Source organism: Polypterus senegalus, chromosome 14, assembly GCF_016835505.1.
Source record: "Polypterus senegalus isolate Bchr_013 chromosome 14, ASM1683550v1, whole genome shotgun sequence".
In the NCBI taxonomy this organism is placed as follows: domain Eukaryota; kingdom Metazoa; phylum Chordata; class Cladistia; order Polypteriformes; family Polypteridae; genus Polypterus; species Polypterus senegalus.
In genome coordinates this window covers 29,220,989-29,237,161 of record NC_053167.1, presented here as the reverse complement: position 1 = coordinate 29,237,161, position 16,173 = coordinate 29,220,989, and the positions used below count along the sequence as shown (strand labels likewise).

General features: G+C 38.3%; 1 protein-coding gene across 1 annotated transcript in view; it reads right to left on the bottom strand.

Moving 5' to 3' along the window:
• The window catches only part of cass4 (Cas scaffold protein family member 4), a 68,086-nt gene extending 53,423 nt beyond the window's left edge, over positions 1-14,663 (bottom strand). Inside the window, exon 1 of the mRNA XM_039735611.1 lies at positions 14,542-14,663. Within this exon, the coding sequence (XP_039591545.1) occupies positions 14,542-14,547 (6 nt within the window). The 5' untranslated portion in view covers positions 14,548-14,663. The remainder of the gene's footprint in view (positions 1-14,541) is intronic.
• Between the last annotated feature and the right edge of the window lie 1,510 nt (positions 14,664-16,173).

Here is a 16,173-nt window from a genome sequence, read left to right as displayed (position 1 = left end):
GGTTGAGCTTCAAAGGAACCAGGGTGGTCGCCCCCTGGTGGTCTATATATATATATGACGAGTTCATTTTATCTAAATTTCATTGCAACAACTCAAAATCATACTCAGTAGTTTGTTTGTATGGCCCCCAAGTGCTTGTATGCATGCCTGGCAATGTCGGGGTATGCTCCTAATGGTGTCCTGAGGGATCTCTTCCCAGATCTGGACCATGGCATCACTGAGCTCCTGGACAGTCTGAGATGCAACCTGGTGGAGTCAGATGGACCGAAACAAAATGTCCCAGAGGCGTTCTATTGGATTTAGGTCAGGAGAGTGTGGGGGCAGTCGATGGAATCAATTCCTTCATCCTCCAGGAACAGCCTGGATACTCTCGCCACATGAGGCCAGGCATTGTCGTGCACCAGGAGGAACCCAGGACCGCCTGAACCAGCATAGGGTCTGACAATGGGTCCAAGGATTTCATCGCAATACCTAATGGCAGTCAAGGTGCGGTTGTCTAGCCTGTAGAGGTCTGTGCATCCATCAATGGATATGCCCCAGACCATCACTGACCCACAATCAAACTGGTCATGCTGAATGATGTTACAGGCAGCATAATGTTCTCCAGGGCTTCTCCAGACCCTTTTATGTCTGAAGTCTGTTTCTGATTGTTTAGTTAGAGACATTCACACCACTGGCCAGCTGGAGGTCATTTTGTAGGGCTCTGGCAGTGCTCATCATGTTCTTTCTTATCCAAAGGAGCAGATACAGGTCCTGCTGATAGGGTAAGGACCTTCTACGTCTCTGTCCAGCTCTCCCAGAGTAACTGCCTGTCTCCTGGAATCTCCTCCATGCTCTTGAGACTGTGCTGGGAGACACAGCAAACCTTCTGGCAATGGCACGTTTTGATGTGCCATCCTGGAGAAGTTGGACTACCTGTGCAACCTCTGTGGGGCCCAGGTATCACCTCATGCTACCAGTAGTGACACTGACCATAGCCAGATACAAAACTAGTGAAAAAACAGGCAGAAAAGATGAGGAATGAAAAATGTCAGTGGGCTCCACCTGTGACCTGTTTTGTGGGTCGTCTCATTGTTGCCCCACTAGTGCACCTGTTGTTAATTTCATTTACACTAAAGCAGCTGAAACTGATTAACAACCCCCTCTGCTACTTAACTGACCAGATCAATAGCCCAGAAGATTCATTGACTTGATGCTATACTCGGATTAAAAAATGTTCCTTTAATTTTTTACCTTCAAGGCTTGGAAACTTGTAATTCCACCACATGTCGAGCATTAATGCTGCCTTCCAACACTTCCTCTTTTCCTTCCCTATGCATTTCTGGAAAACAACATCTTGAGGGCATATGGCATCACTTTTGGTCTTGGGGCTCCTGGACCCGGCCTTTCTGCCTCAGTGACTTCATAACCGGCAGTACCTCCATGTTTGAAAAGACATTCTGACTAACTAAAAATTGAATAGCTTTTGTTATTTTACAGTTACATGGGGATCACCATTCAGTGCTCAAAATCTTATATTATATTAGTTTGTGTTTCTCATATACAGATACTGTGTATATATATATATAAGAAAGCGGAAAGAGGAACATGTAAGACATACAGTCTGCGTCAGCTTTATTGTGAAACAGGAGGCTGTCAATGAATGGCAGATGACAACAGTTCTTGTTCTGCAAACATGTCACATTATCATCCTCTACATTTAGAAAGACTCACTTCCCCTCACTCCTCTACCAGGTTGGTTAAAACACTGTGCCAGGGCACAAATCACCTTGGTTAGAACAACTCTATTATGAATATTAAGGAGCAACAATGGCAATCATAGACATTACTCTAGTTCCAAGAATCAACTATGCAGAGTTATACTGACATGGTATGACTGATACTAAATTTGATACTTAACACTAGAATTACGAGAGCCTTCGAAAAAACCCGGAGATCCGTCCCACCTTAAATCACTTCTCACCTCTCCGTCAGTGTCTTTTGTCCTTTAAATGTGTTGATAAGCAGCAAGCAGTCTGCTATCACATCCCCCACCGGCACACAGTTTTCTCAGCTCATCTGTTTACCTGCATGTCAGTTGCTTGGAGTTGTATAGAGTGAGAAGTCAAGCAAAATCACACCTTTTACAAATACTATATCGTTATTTGGAACACATGTATTTCTAAAACGATCTATGTAAACACATCGTTATAAAAGAAACGTTTTTCATGTTTTAGTAATAATTGAAAAAATATAGACATGACGTTTATAATGTGTTAAGCCTGAAGTCCAAATATCAAAGAAACACTTTCACAAAAGATACAAATATAACTGAACAAGGACAAGAGATGAGAAGCGATTTAAGGTGGGACGGATCTACAAGTTTTTTCGTAGGCTCTGGTAATTCTAGTGTTAAGAGACATTTACAAATCATCTGTCAATATCATCGTTATGACAACTGAAAATACACATGATCATAAAATAGACCTGATAAAGTTAATGGAACCATAGCCTACATCTCCATGTAAAGAAAACCAAGGTTGTGTTATTTAAAGACAAGTAATAAAGAAATAGAAATTGTAATTTAATCTTTCTGGATTGAGGCGACTGTCTAATGTCACCTTCTAGGACATATCCACAAATTAACCATTGACAACTAATTTCTAAATAGTGATAATTTTCCATATGGCTTTGGAAAGGTTTTCTTATATAAATAAACTAACAGAAGTAACTATAGTGAAGGCTAACTGTAATTTTATTCCTTCCACCACCTTAAAGAAATACATCAATAAGGACTGGACACAAGATGGCTGACAGAATCATGAGAACAGCCCAGTGCCACCCATTTTAATGGCAAAGTCAACAGAGGAAAGGCCCTAAGGTCTGTTATTCAGATGTTTAGCTGAAGTTAATGATGAGTTCAACAGTAATTACAAAAAATAGGTCATTATTCCAAAAGAATGCAGTATACCAAAACAGTAAGAAATACCTAATTATAAAATCATACTGGTGTAAGTTACTTGTGCAGCTGTTAGGATATTATGCCACACAAGGGTCCTGAATTGTAAAATCATCATGGATTTGACCCCAAAACCTCAGTTTATTCTAACTGCACACCATCTAATTCGGCTGCATGCTAGCTGTTGGATAAATTATATGTGTCTGATTGTAAACAACTTGCACCTTCCAGTAGCATGAAAGCAAACCTGTGTTTTGCAAATGCTTGTAAATAGTTTGCTTTAATACATGAAGACATTTTGGAAAGATAATAATTTTACATGGCAAAGAATTTCGATGTTGTATAAAAAATATAATTTGCAATTGCAGTACAGTTTCCACAATCATTCATGCTCATTGATGATGTCAAAAGTCAGTATCCGATGGGTTTCCATATTTTTTATGTATTACTATATGAAAAATGACTGAAATTACTAGTGCCAACAAACACAATAATGCTGTTAGTTCATGTGATTACTAATCTCACAATCTTTTTTGTTATGCAACAATTCTCATTTACTTGTAAACGGATGACTGCCTAATGAGGAAACTAAAGTAATCCAGCTCATAATTACAGATATATTGCTTTTACTTTGTCATGTTTCAAAGAGATATCTCTGTTTATAGCAATTCTCATACTGTCTTCTTGATAATACACACTGACATATAGTATCTATTTCCCTAAAAAATTAAAAATAAACATTAAAAGAAAACAGTATGCATTCAAATAATTTATTCCGGGGTTAAGATGAATAACATCTGTAGCAGAGCGACAGGCACTAAGCAAACTCCTGTCAATCATGAATCCACTTAACAGTGTCATCTCCAGGCAGAGGAGTAGTTGCAGTGACAGACTTTTGTCACTGTCTTGCTCCACTGACAGACTGAGGAGATTGTTCCTCCCCCACACTATGCAACTCTTCAATTCCACCCGGGGGAGTAAATGCTAACATGATTCAAAGTTATTGTCTGTTTTTACATGCATTTTTATTACTCTTAAATATAATATTTTCTTTTTGTTTGTTTTGTTTTTTGTATCAGTATGATGCTGCTGGATTATATGAATTTCCCCTTGGGATTAATAAAGTATCTATCTATCTGTTCACTTCATACTAACAAATCTGGTTTGGTATTCACAGGTAAAAAAAAAAAAATTAAAAATGCTGCCTCTAACTCTAATGTTTCTATAGGTTCTATGATTAACTGCCAATAGTCAACTGACTTCAAGTTAATGGTTTGATGTCCTAAAAGTACAAAATCTGTACTACCAAAAATGCAAACAAATGAAAATTGCAAAGGATTGGTGGGCACTACTTTGGAAGTAAAATGTGGACTCGGTAACTCCTATGAGCAGCTCTGATTGACTTTAACTGCTTTTTAGGATTTTCATTCATTAGTTCTGTTTGTCTATTGGAATATAATCTCTGTATTACTTAACCTTTAATACAAAGCCTCCATTACTTATCCCAAAGGGAATTCAGATATGCATCACAATTTGTTGCATATTCAAAGTAAAGGCCAGTTAAGTAACTGCACATGGAGGAGCGCTCAGCACATATGTGGCAGTTACGTTATAAGAGATGTGTTTAACTCCACAGGAAGCAGCCTTAGATACAGTGGATAAAATTTACTGCTTTCTCTTACACAGTCTCATTGTGTGAGCTACTTAAAGCTAGCAGTCATTTCAACCTGAAGGATGGAGATAATTAATTGGCTGCATAATATGTGCCTGCAAAATGAGGAAAAATTAGAAAACGAAAAAATTTTAATGAACTATGCCAACAAAGATTTTTTAAATAACTGGAGTAAAAAAGAAAAAACTAAATCACACCACATCACTGCAACTGGTATATACAAAAAAGTAAGATGGGGCAAATACATGATATAATTCTGCCATAAAAATTCCATGTAAAAAAAAAAACTTGTGATTACTCAGTCTTTCTCCCCTTATATCTGGTTCAACCTGCCTTCAGAGTGATCCTGGAAGAGGAACATTTTTCTCTCTTGCATGAATGAATGAATGAATGAACATGCACATTCTTCACGTTTGAGAATACAAAGGCATATATTTAGACATACCATGTAAACATACTATACCTGCACTTGAATGTACTAGAGGAGTGTTCAATAATTTAACTACCTGAGTATCATGTGCTGTAGTTGTGGTACAGATCTGAAATTGTCATTGAAGATCAGGTGATGTCTTGGAATGCCACACATGCAATTTAAAGTCATTTCATAGCAAGCACTCAGAGAGAAGGCATTGCAAACACATCAACCTGCAAGTCTATGCAGAAATTGACAAATTGGAGCATTGTTCCATCATTAAATTACTTACAAATGAGGAGAAAAAAACACAGGAAATTCATGAGAGGTTCACTGTTGCGCCTGGTGATGATGCACCTTTCTACTACTAGGTGATGTTTTGAACCAAGCAATTTAAATGGCATAGGGAGTCAATAGGAAATGTTGTAAAAAATGTAATCCATTATTATGGAAGATCTTTATGTCAGGGCTAATGTTATAGCCCATGAACTAGTCACTTCAACTGGCACATTTTCCACAATTATCCAAACTCAACTGATGATGTCAAAGGTCAGCTCCCAATAGGTTCCCCAATTGCTGACACTGGATCAGAAAGAATGTCACCAGGGAAACTTGGATATTCTTGGAGAAAATTCCATTGACGTTTTCTCATGAATTGTTACTGGGAATGAAATGTGGGTTCACCACCATGACCATGAAATCAAACAAGATATTTTGTGTGCAGCAGTAGACCAGTAAAGTCATGATGACAAGTTTTCTGGAATACAAAGGGTGTTCTGCTTTTGGAATACATACCACACAAACCAACCATAACGGGAAAAACCTATGTTTCCATAATGAAGTCATTACATAAGGCCATCAAATAGAAACATCCCAGGTAACTGTCAGGTGTATTACAGCTTCACATCATACCATCCCACAAATTCCAAAAACCGAAGGCCACTATCAGAGAATATGGCTTCATTGGGCTTAACCACTGTAAAGTTATTTTTATATTTCTTATATGTTTGATGCTCATAACAACCAAGGTATTTTTAAAAGTAGTTTGGAAAATGCTATTCCAGTCAGTATTTGGTAATGGATCACATGATTAGAAGCTTGAGAAATTATTGGATTTGAGCTGCAGTAGGACTGTAGTACAGCTGGACGCTTATCAATAACTTTATGCAAGATGTTGAAAAGAATGCAAATCAAGAAACATCTCACCTGAACAACTCTATAAAACAATAGCATCACCTACATTAGGCTCTTTATGGGCCTAAAAGTGTCAATATGCATGCATAGCAGAACAGTCTAAAAGATGGTCCTAAAGAGACTGCAATGGTATGAAATTACTTAATGTAAAGGAAGCACATGAACACAATAGATGTATAGTGAATATTGTGTCTTCATATACCATATTTTTACCATAAGTACAACTAACACCTTTATCAAAATCTGGAGCTTGTATATTTTGCAGTAGTGAACTATCTGTTCTGCACTTTGAGCTACTGTACATCATTTGTATGAAAACATGCTATATGAATAAATGTTGTTGTTGTCTGTGTCCTGTTTAATACCAGAAGCCCTGGACTCCCATGTTTGTTTGCTTTACTTGAAAAATGCACAATGAGGCAAATCACCACCACAGTCTTTGGTCCTGCTGCAATGGCAGAAACAATATACACTCACATGACCACCTGATGTTATGTAAAGCATAATTGTATTCTTTGAGTTTCCAACTTATGTAAAGCATTCCTGACGGGTTGACACAGAACTTAAGAGCAGTGTTTACTGGTACAGTCTATTATTAATCTGTAGTATCCATAATGATTAAAATAACACATGAATAAATTAACAAGACAATGCTCCCTGATAAAAAGAACTGAAGCTACACATTTCTCACTAAATGACTGCTAAGAAATTTTTGACCATTTACAACCTATGAAAGAAATTTTTGAGCATTTACAACCTATGAAAAAAACACCACAATCTCATGGCATGGAGGCCCAGAAAACTTAAACCTCACTAAAATGTTTAATTGTGAAAAACACCTAAGAAATTCATCTATTAGTCTAAAAGGGTGATCTTTGTTCCAGAATAAGGCGGCTACAGAATGGAGCAGAGAGTAGCATGTCTGTTACCTATTGGTTTAAGTTCTGCCTATACACTATTTTTTATCTTGATCTTGTTTTGTAAAATTGGTTCCAGCAGACCCCCGTGACCCTGTAGTTAGGACTGTTTATTTCCCTAAAATTAGAAAAATCTGTTCTAAAAAATTAAACATATGCACACCATTCAGGCTTACTTCAATCTATTTCAAATGCATTGAAATATGCATTTATTTAATATTGCTTCATTGAAGGCATAACATATTTAATTCCCTTTGTATTTTCAATTGCCAATTGCCATCTTCTGTATTCTGTAATTTACATTACATGATCTATGTCCCTTACGATATCTGAACTGTTGTCATATGTGTCTATCCTGCAATGTTCTTAATAAGTTCACATGACAGATTTACACTTGCACAATTATTTATGAGGAAGTTTCAAATTATCACTCTAACCCAAAAATACTTCAATAAAATTATATAAATACCTCTGTTCATACTATCATGGTAACTATGATATCCAGTCCATGAGAAGAAAGGCTCACACAGTGCAAGCTTTCATTACCTTCGCCAGTTTATTATGGCTCAAATCTTGGTGCAGGGTAGAAGGGTATAGGTTTATGGGGTATTGGGACTCCTTTTGGAACAGATGGGACCTGTTCCGCCGTGACAGGTTACATCTGAACTGGAGGGGCACCAATGTATTGGGGAGGCGTATGTGTAGGCTAGTCGAGGATTGTTTAAACTAGGGAATGGGGGGGGGCAGGGAGTTTAGGACAGGCCAGATTTAGATCTATACATGGAAGAACAAACAATGGTGTAGAAATAAAAATGCATAGTAACGTAAATTCTAAGCAAACACGTAAATGTAGAAGGAGTAACACATTAAAAATCGCTTCCCTTAATGCTAGAAGTATCAAAAATAAGGTAAGTGAGTCGGAGTTGTATGTGGCAGAGCATAATTATGATATTATAGCAATAACGGAAACCTGGCTAAATAACAAGATGTGGATGAGTGTAACATAGAGGGATACACATTTTTTAGGAAGGATAGACAGAACAGAAAAGGAGGTGGGGTTGCTGTTTATGCCAAACAGGGTTTAAATGTAAGAACTCTTCAGTTGGATGATGAGCCCCATCAGTGAGGACATGTGGCTGGAAAATATTAGGGAAAGAGGTCTTATTTTAGGAGTGTGTTATAGACCACCCAATTCAGACAGTAATTTCAACACACATCTTTTTAGTAATATCAAAAAGGCAAGTTTACAGGGGGATATTATAGTCATGGGGGACTTTAATTATCCAAATATTAACTGGGATAACCTTGCAGATGGAGGAGCACAAGAGCAGGAGTTTTTAGAAGTAATCAGTGACTGTTTTTTAACACAGCATGTTAAAGCACCAACACGGGGTGAAGCCTGTCTGGATTTAGTATTTGTAATAATCAGGATAGAATTGAGGGTGTAGAGGTGATTGAACCACTAGGGTCAAGTGTCCATAATATAATACAATTCTCAGTATTTTGGAAGAGTGCAGATGCAAAGACTAAAATTGTTAAGTTGCTATCAACTTCCCAACAGTGTTCAGAAGCCATTAAGAAGGCTAACAGAATGTTAGGTTATAAAGCATGATCTGTGGAGTACAAGTTCAAGGAGGTTATGCTCAACCACAATGGTGAGACCTCATCTTGAGTACTGTGTGCAGTTTTGGTCTCCAGGCTACAAAAAGGACATAGCAGCGCTAGAAAAGGTCCAGAGAAGAGCGACTAGGCTGTTTCCAGGTCTACGGGGGTTGAGTAATGAGGAAAGATTAAAAGAGCTGAGAAGATTTAAGAGGTGACATGATTGAAGTGTTTAAAATTATGAAGGGAATAAGTACAGTGGATCGAGACTTATATTTTAAAATGAGTGAGTTCATCACAAACATTAGGAACAGAGAACCATAGGGACACAGTTGGAAACTTGTTAGAAGGGTAAATTTGTTGGGCTGAATGGCCTGTTCTCATCAAACATTAAGCATCCCTCAGGAAGTTTTTCTTTACATGCTCAAAATAATTTCTTATCCAGAACAATCTAGATGCTGGATGCTTGGAATAAGCTACCAAGTAGTGTGGTAGAGAGTAAGACGTTAGGGATTTTCAAAACTCGACTTGATGTTTTCTTGGAGGAAATAAGTGGATAGGACTGGCGAGCTTTGTTGGGCTCAATGGCCTGTTCTCGTCTAGAGTGTTCTAATATTCTAATATTGTGACGTGTGAGATGTGAGTCCCTGTCTTGCACTCCAAAAGGATGAGACTCAGTATTTTGATCAAAACCAGCTTTATTCAGCTTGAAACAGGAACAGCACAGATATTTACTGAAGAGGGATCTACCACTCGCCTATACACAGACATAGCATACAGGCAAGGTTGTGGCCAAGTAATACTGTTCCCTGCAATTATAATGTCCCTTGCATCACCCATTGATGACAGGCGCTTATAGTGCGACCACGATGTGCTCCACTGCAGTGCTGTGAGCCTGCTGTTGCCTTGGTAATGGACAAGCAATCTCCCACAGATGCAGCAATCACACTTTGGGACGCACTTTGTTGTGGCGTCCCATTGGAAGGGGGGCCTAAAAGAGTTCAGAAACCTCACAATTTATACATATAATGATTTTTTTTTTTTTGGTTGAAAGGAGACTTAGCTGGACCAAACTTTCAACTGCATGAAGGCAGAGAATCAGAAAGACTGAAAACATTTTGCATTGTTATATCAGCAAAATGTATCCATTGCCAGCCATAAAGAGACAGTTTTATAATGGGGGGACTGCACAGAGCAAAACATAATGAGTAGATAACTTGGAGTTTGTCTGTCCTTTTAATGAAAAGGTGGGGGTTCAGGACTGTAGGCACACATATGGCCATTAGAAGGGGCTGCAGGAGGGCAAACCTCACATGATTTCCAAGTTTAATCCTACTGTTTGCAAATTTCAAAATTTGTCCCTTTGTACTACTAGGAAATGCTGTGGAGAAAGGTGGGTCCTGAGTAGGAGAGAGAGAGAGAGAACTCCACTTGCAGTCTGCACTCCGAAGGATAAGAGTTTTGTTACAGCTCAGTGTAGAATGTGCTGCTTCTGAGAACCTTTTTAGTATAGGTATTGCAGGTTTAAGGCTGACCACCAGCAATACCCACTGCAAAATGTGTGACCCAGGACAGATTGTGGTGTAGCTGTATGTCAAAATACTTAGCGTAATTGGCATGATTTGCACTGTGAATGAGCAGATTGCAGTGGTTTTGCCATACATCAAAAGGAGGGTGATCTCAGATCTCAGCTAATGTCACCAGGAAGTTCTTCACTTGCAGTGCTTACAGGTAATCTCTGTGTGCCTGAAAATATATGTTCTTCTACTGTAGTACAGCGTAGAAGGAGCTGCTACTAAGGGCCTTTGTAATCCAGGCATTGCAAGTTAGCGGCTAACCACCAGTAGTTACCATAGGGCAAAATGTTTGACCTCAGATGGATACTGGTGTAATTCCATGACAAAACATATTATATGTCTGGGTTTCAAAATGTCCCTTCCACTATTCGGGATTTTAAATGTATATTCTGCAGTTCATGGTCACTATTCAAGACAGCACAATGCATAGCCTTAAGCAGACTGTCATACCTTTGTAACAGCAACTGATTGTTCTGTCAATGTGTATTGCCATCCTGACAACGACTTAATGTGAAACGAGATCATGTCTTGTATTTTATATTGGTGAGTAATGCAGCCTTCTTTGAAAGACAGTAAAGAAAACACAAGATCATTTTGTAAAAAATAGCTCAATGTTTAATTTATTAACATCATTTTCTTGTTAAGTGCCTTTCCTGCGATGACTGCAACTTAACAACAGGTGCTAAGATATGGGAGAACTATAAGAACTCCTCCCTCAATATATACATACATAGCCTATCAAAAGTAAAAACAGGATCCACTAAAAAACAAGTATAATGTGTTGATTGATATTTTTTTTTAGAAATAGTTTATGCGAAGATCCTGGCAGCTATTGTTTTATGTACACATCTATGTTAGCTTGTGTCCTGTTATTTTCTCCTTTTCCAGTTTTGAAATGAGTATTTGGAAGACATCACTTGTAAGTGATGATGTGATGAAATGATACAGTGGGTGTCTGACATTGTAGTTTAAAGTGGGTTTTCTTCAACCACAGCATAACAATTAGCCATTGAGCCAACAATGCCAAAGAAGTTAAGTACTCAGTTGATACATCCTGAAAATGTTTTGCAGGTTTCCCATTTTTAGCTTAGGATATATGCATGGCAGATTTACTATAACCATTTTTAATTTTTAAGTAACCATCACATACAGACAACGTGGAAAGAAAACAAAACAGAAATTCCATTCAGCCATTTCCTGGAAAAGTATCACCCAATAATATTCTAAAAATGAAGTGCCTTAGCTCACTTTTGTTCAAAGAGTAAACATCAACCTGCTCCTCTGGACTGAGTAATATGTCCACTGTTAGTGACGAGCTAGTTCAGGATTAATTCAGTCACTGGTGGACAAAGACATTGAGATCCAAATCTTGTCTTTTACTGAATTACTCTTGGGACTTATGCTTGCTTGTTTCTAAGACACTTAATATTGTATTTGCTGTGCATTATGGACATGGCCATGCTGAAAGAAGAAACCAAGATTTTTACAAAGTGTGGCAATTTTCCTATGGGATATACCTGTTTTATTTTTTAACCATACATTTTCTTTCCATTTTCAGAAGATTTCTTCTCTCTGCCAATAAGCAACTTTCCAAATACATGACTTTTTGCCATCTGTAAGTGCCTTGAGCATGGGAAAGGTGCTATATAAATAAAATGTATTATTATTATTATTATAATCACAAAGTTTTACATGGATGATGTCTTATCGAGTGTTATTTACTCTTATATTTGGGAATATTAGTTCAATTCTTGCTTTACTTGACCAAACAGTATTCTTCCAATCTTTTCAGAGTGCACCATATTCCATTTTTAGATTTACTGGCAGGGTTTTACATCTACTTTGTCAGCTGTCAAATTGTTTTTTTTCTAGTCACTGTTTTACAGATGTCATATTTGTGCAATGACTGGCCTATCACTAGCATATTGGCAGATTCTCTCTGGTCAGTTATGGTAATATTTATTCACAGCTGTCACAGTCTTATTGGCATCTTCTCTGAACAACACCCTTCATGTCCAGCAGGTGAATTTAGGATCACCTGCATTACCAAGATTGGAGATGTTGACATATTCTGACTTTTGTACAAAGTAGATGAACTGCTGTCCCACTACAATTCTACTGTAATCTGTGCCTTTTCTTGATTTTATTCCAAATTCTTTTGATTTCTTTTTTTTCTAACATTCTGGGTACTTTTGAAAGAAGAATGGTTTGAACACTTTGTCTTTTTGTTGCAGATTGTGCTGCTGTGTTTACCACTGCTACTATACACTGCAGCTCCACTGCTCCTGAGTTATGATATGTGTGGTCTACGCATGCCCCTGTGGGCTTTCTCTAGCTAATCTAATTTTTTCTCACATTTTAAACACACACACAGATTAGGCAGATTAGCAAATAAATCTGATGCCGTACGAATAGGTGTTGAGGGTATCCATTCATATTTGCTTTCTGCCTCGGGCCTTTGGGTGCCATTATGGGTCCAGAAAATAGATGGTAATATATTTCTTTATGCATTAAGTAACAGGGACAGTTAAACTGTTAATAATTTCGACGGAAGTATCAGTACTTCCATATGCTCTAGTTAACTTTGGCATTAAAAAGAACCTGAACCACATTTACATTAACAATGATGGCCTCATCTACACACTTCTTCTTAAACGGCACTATACTGGATCTGTGTGGTTTCTCACTAATCCATTGCTTGACAAAGTCCAACTTCATTCGGGGAAGGGTTCTTTGCATATGAAACTGGGCCTTTGAGCTTTGAGGGTTCCTACTGGTTGAACAAAATGGACATCTTTAATGTATAGTAGGCTGCCTAGCTTCTGACAGATCCAGAAAACCTGAACTTAGCTTGTGTTATTGTATGAAGAAAGAGTCCTCAGGAACTCGTTGGTATTTCACTAATTTGTTATCATCTATTCATTGGCAATTTATGGTTCCCGTTACAGATCTAAATAAATAATGGCCCTCTAGACCATTCAATTAGATGGTCTTGATGTGGTTTCTCCAAGACACAAGACATCACTCTGAAGAAACCTTTATGTTTAAGAGTGCAGTTAACAAATGGCTGCACTTGTCCAAAATTAGAACTGCCATAAAAATGGGGTGACTGTTAATCTAATTACGAGTTTTCAAATGATTACTTTTAAACCATTCATTTTAGCCAGTATCCCACCAATGCTTCAAAACATTCAATACATATTAAACAGGCATTACAACTGTACAAAAGGCACAGTTGAAAAATTTGAATTAATACTTCATTAAGCTCTTCTACATTGTTCAATCAGGAATCGTCACAAACACAAAAATATATCAGTTTTACAAAACTGCAGAAAATGTGACAATGCAGTTGGCTGCTATCAATGCTTATCTAAAAGGTATTATTATTAAGCCTTATCAGAATTAGGCTTATCCCTATTATTCTTTTAAAAATGACTGTGCTATTTCACACACAGTACTTTGTCTCAGTGAATGAACTGATCCAGATAATAAGCAAACTGACGGTGTCCAATGTTAGGTGTAACTGAAAACTGGGATGTTATTTTCCTTTGTTTACTAAGGAACAACGTACTGTACACCTTTCTGTCAAGTAGCCCCGTCTGAGGCGGGGATGAAACGCCCCCCTAACTCCTCTCAAGATACCGCTGCACGCTAAAGCGAACACTTTTGACTGTGCCTGCGTGAAATGTTGAAACTTTCGATATGGTCCAATAAACTCTACAGAAGAGAACTTAAAAACAAGGCTTCAGAAACGAGGGCGAACACGAAACAACAGGCAACCTGAGTAAACATTCTAACAAGCAAGCAAGCTGCTTTGCTGGCAGCGCAAAATATAATTGACAAAATTAATTGTTAACAAAATTAACCAACATAAAACTGCAGAGAAAATGAATACCACAAATACAAAAAGAGATACCAATACACCGTGTGATAACATGTATCAATAAAGCAACGAAATAATGTAAAACTCGTAAACATCACCACTTTGTACACTTCTAATGAAAATAATAAAACGTAACCTCATTCCCGACAACATGAATGACATGGGTTGACTTTATTCCTACCGTGCACAAAATCACAAAACAACACTTGCTCTGTACTCTATGTTATTCTTATTACTGCATAACACGGTGTTTCAGATCAAAACAAATGCAGAAAGTTAAGAAAAGCAACATGGAATATTTCTTGATAAGCGGGAATAGTAACCGTGCGAGACGTCTCGCCCTTACCTCCATGTCTTCGCCGCTCGCTAGCTCGCTTGTTTCGCGGTTTGTTCTACGAATCGCACATAGCTTGTACTCTGCCGTTCGCTCTCGGCATCTAGGCGAGTCTACGCTTCCAAGTCAGCCGTGCACACAGTGAGGTGAGGGGTGTGTAGAATATTAAAATGACAAGCGTTCCATTGGTTGCTTGGTCCTATGGACACGCCCAGTTCCATGGGCAAGAGCACTCGCTCTGAAGCGTATACTTAACACTCGCCGCTCAGCTCTCAAGCTTACGGATGTATCTTCTCTCTAAGACTGGATGGACTTCAAGGAGACTACTCCTCAGACAGATTTTACGCGTACATGTGTACACATCACACCATATCACTGACTCCGCATGTTGGGGGTCTTACTCATACGGGCACACTAGTAGCTGCTCAGCATGACTGCACGGAAGATTTCGGAGTGATTCATCGACACCGAGTAGAAGTCAACGGTTAACAGCGCACACGACCGTCACATGTTTCCAGTACACATTCTTGCTTTAAGAATAACACATCATCATCATCCCCAAGACTGAGTGTCACACTAAGTAATGCATACAATACTATTTCAAACACCTAAGCATTAAATTCACTCACAAAGTTGTTACAAACTCAGAATAGCCATCAATATATCTGATACACATGTACGTGTATGGCCTGTTAAAATCAAACACCTATGATTGTTGAACACCTTGAAAGGGTCATATTCTCCAGTTTAGACAATTCAAATTTCAAAACGCCTAGCACACGGTGGCGCAGTGGTACTGATACTGCCTCGCAGTAAGGAGACCTGGGTTCTCTTCCCGGTCCTCCCTGCGTGGAGTTTGCATGTTCTCCTCGTGTCTGGTGGTTTTCCTCCGGGTGCTCCGGTTTCATGTCCAAAGACATGCAGGTTGGGTGCATTGGCGATCCTAAATTGTCCCTAGTGTGTGTTGGTGTGTGGGTGTGTGTGCCCTGTGGTGGACTGTCTGGGGTTTGTTCCTACCTTGTGCCCTGTGCTGGCTGGGATTGCCTCCAGCAAACCCCGTGACCCTGTGTTAGGATATAGCGGGTTGGAGGATGAATGGATGGAAAATGCCTAGCAGCTTCTCCTACCTCTGGATAAGCAAGTTTAAAGGATTGATGGACTGTCTGATTAATGTACATGAATACTGTAAATTGCGATATTATATATACAGTAAATTCATCAATCCATTTACTGAACCCGCTTAATCCAATTTTCCACACAGCTATTTAGCACATTCTGCATGCACAGAGCTCTTATTAAGTCACCACAACTCTCTTCCCCTGTTGAGAATTGAGAGCACTTTGTGCAGGCAATAAAGACAGATGCAGTAAATTGTACAGTTAAATATCATGAGAAAGATGGGGGTACATGCAGCACAGTGGATGAATTCGTGTTTGTTGTAATAGCTAAATAGATGGCATTGATGTTAATTGTTGCAATTTTCCCTCCACCAGTTGATTAATATTTTCCTTTATTGCCCCTTATCTATAATATAAAATAAATAAAGATTGCATGGCAATAATACTTTCCTTTAATGCAGAAAAACACATTATATACTTTCTGCTGATATTTTTTTGTACTATCTATCTATCTATCTATCTATCT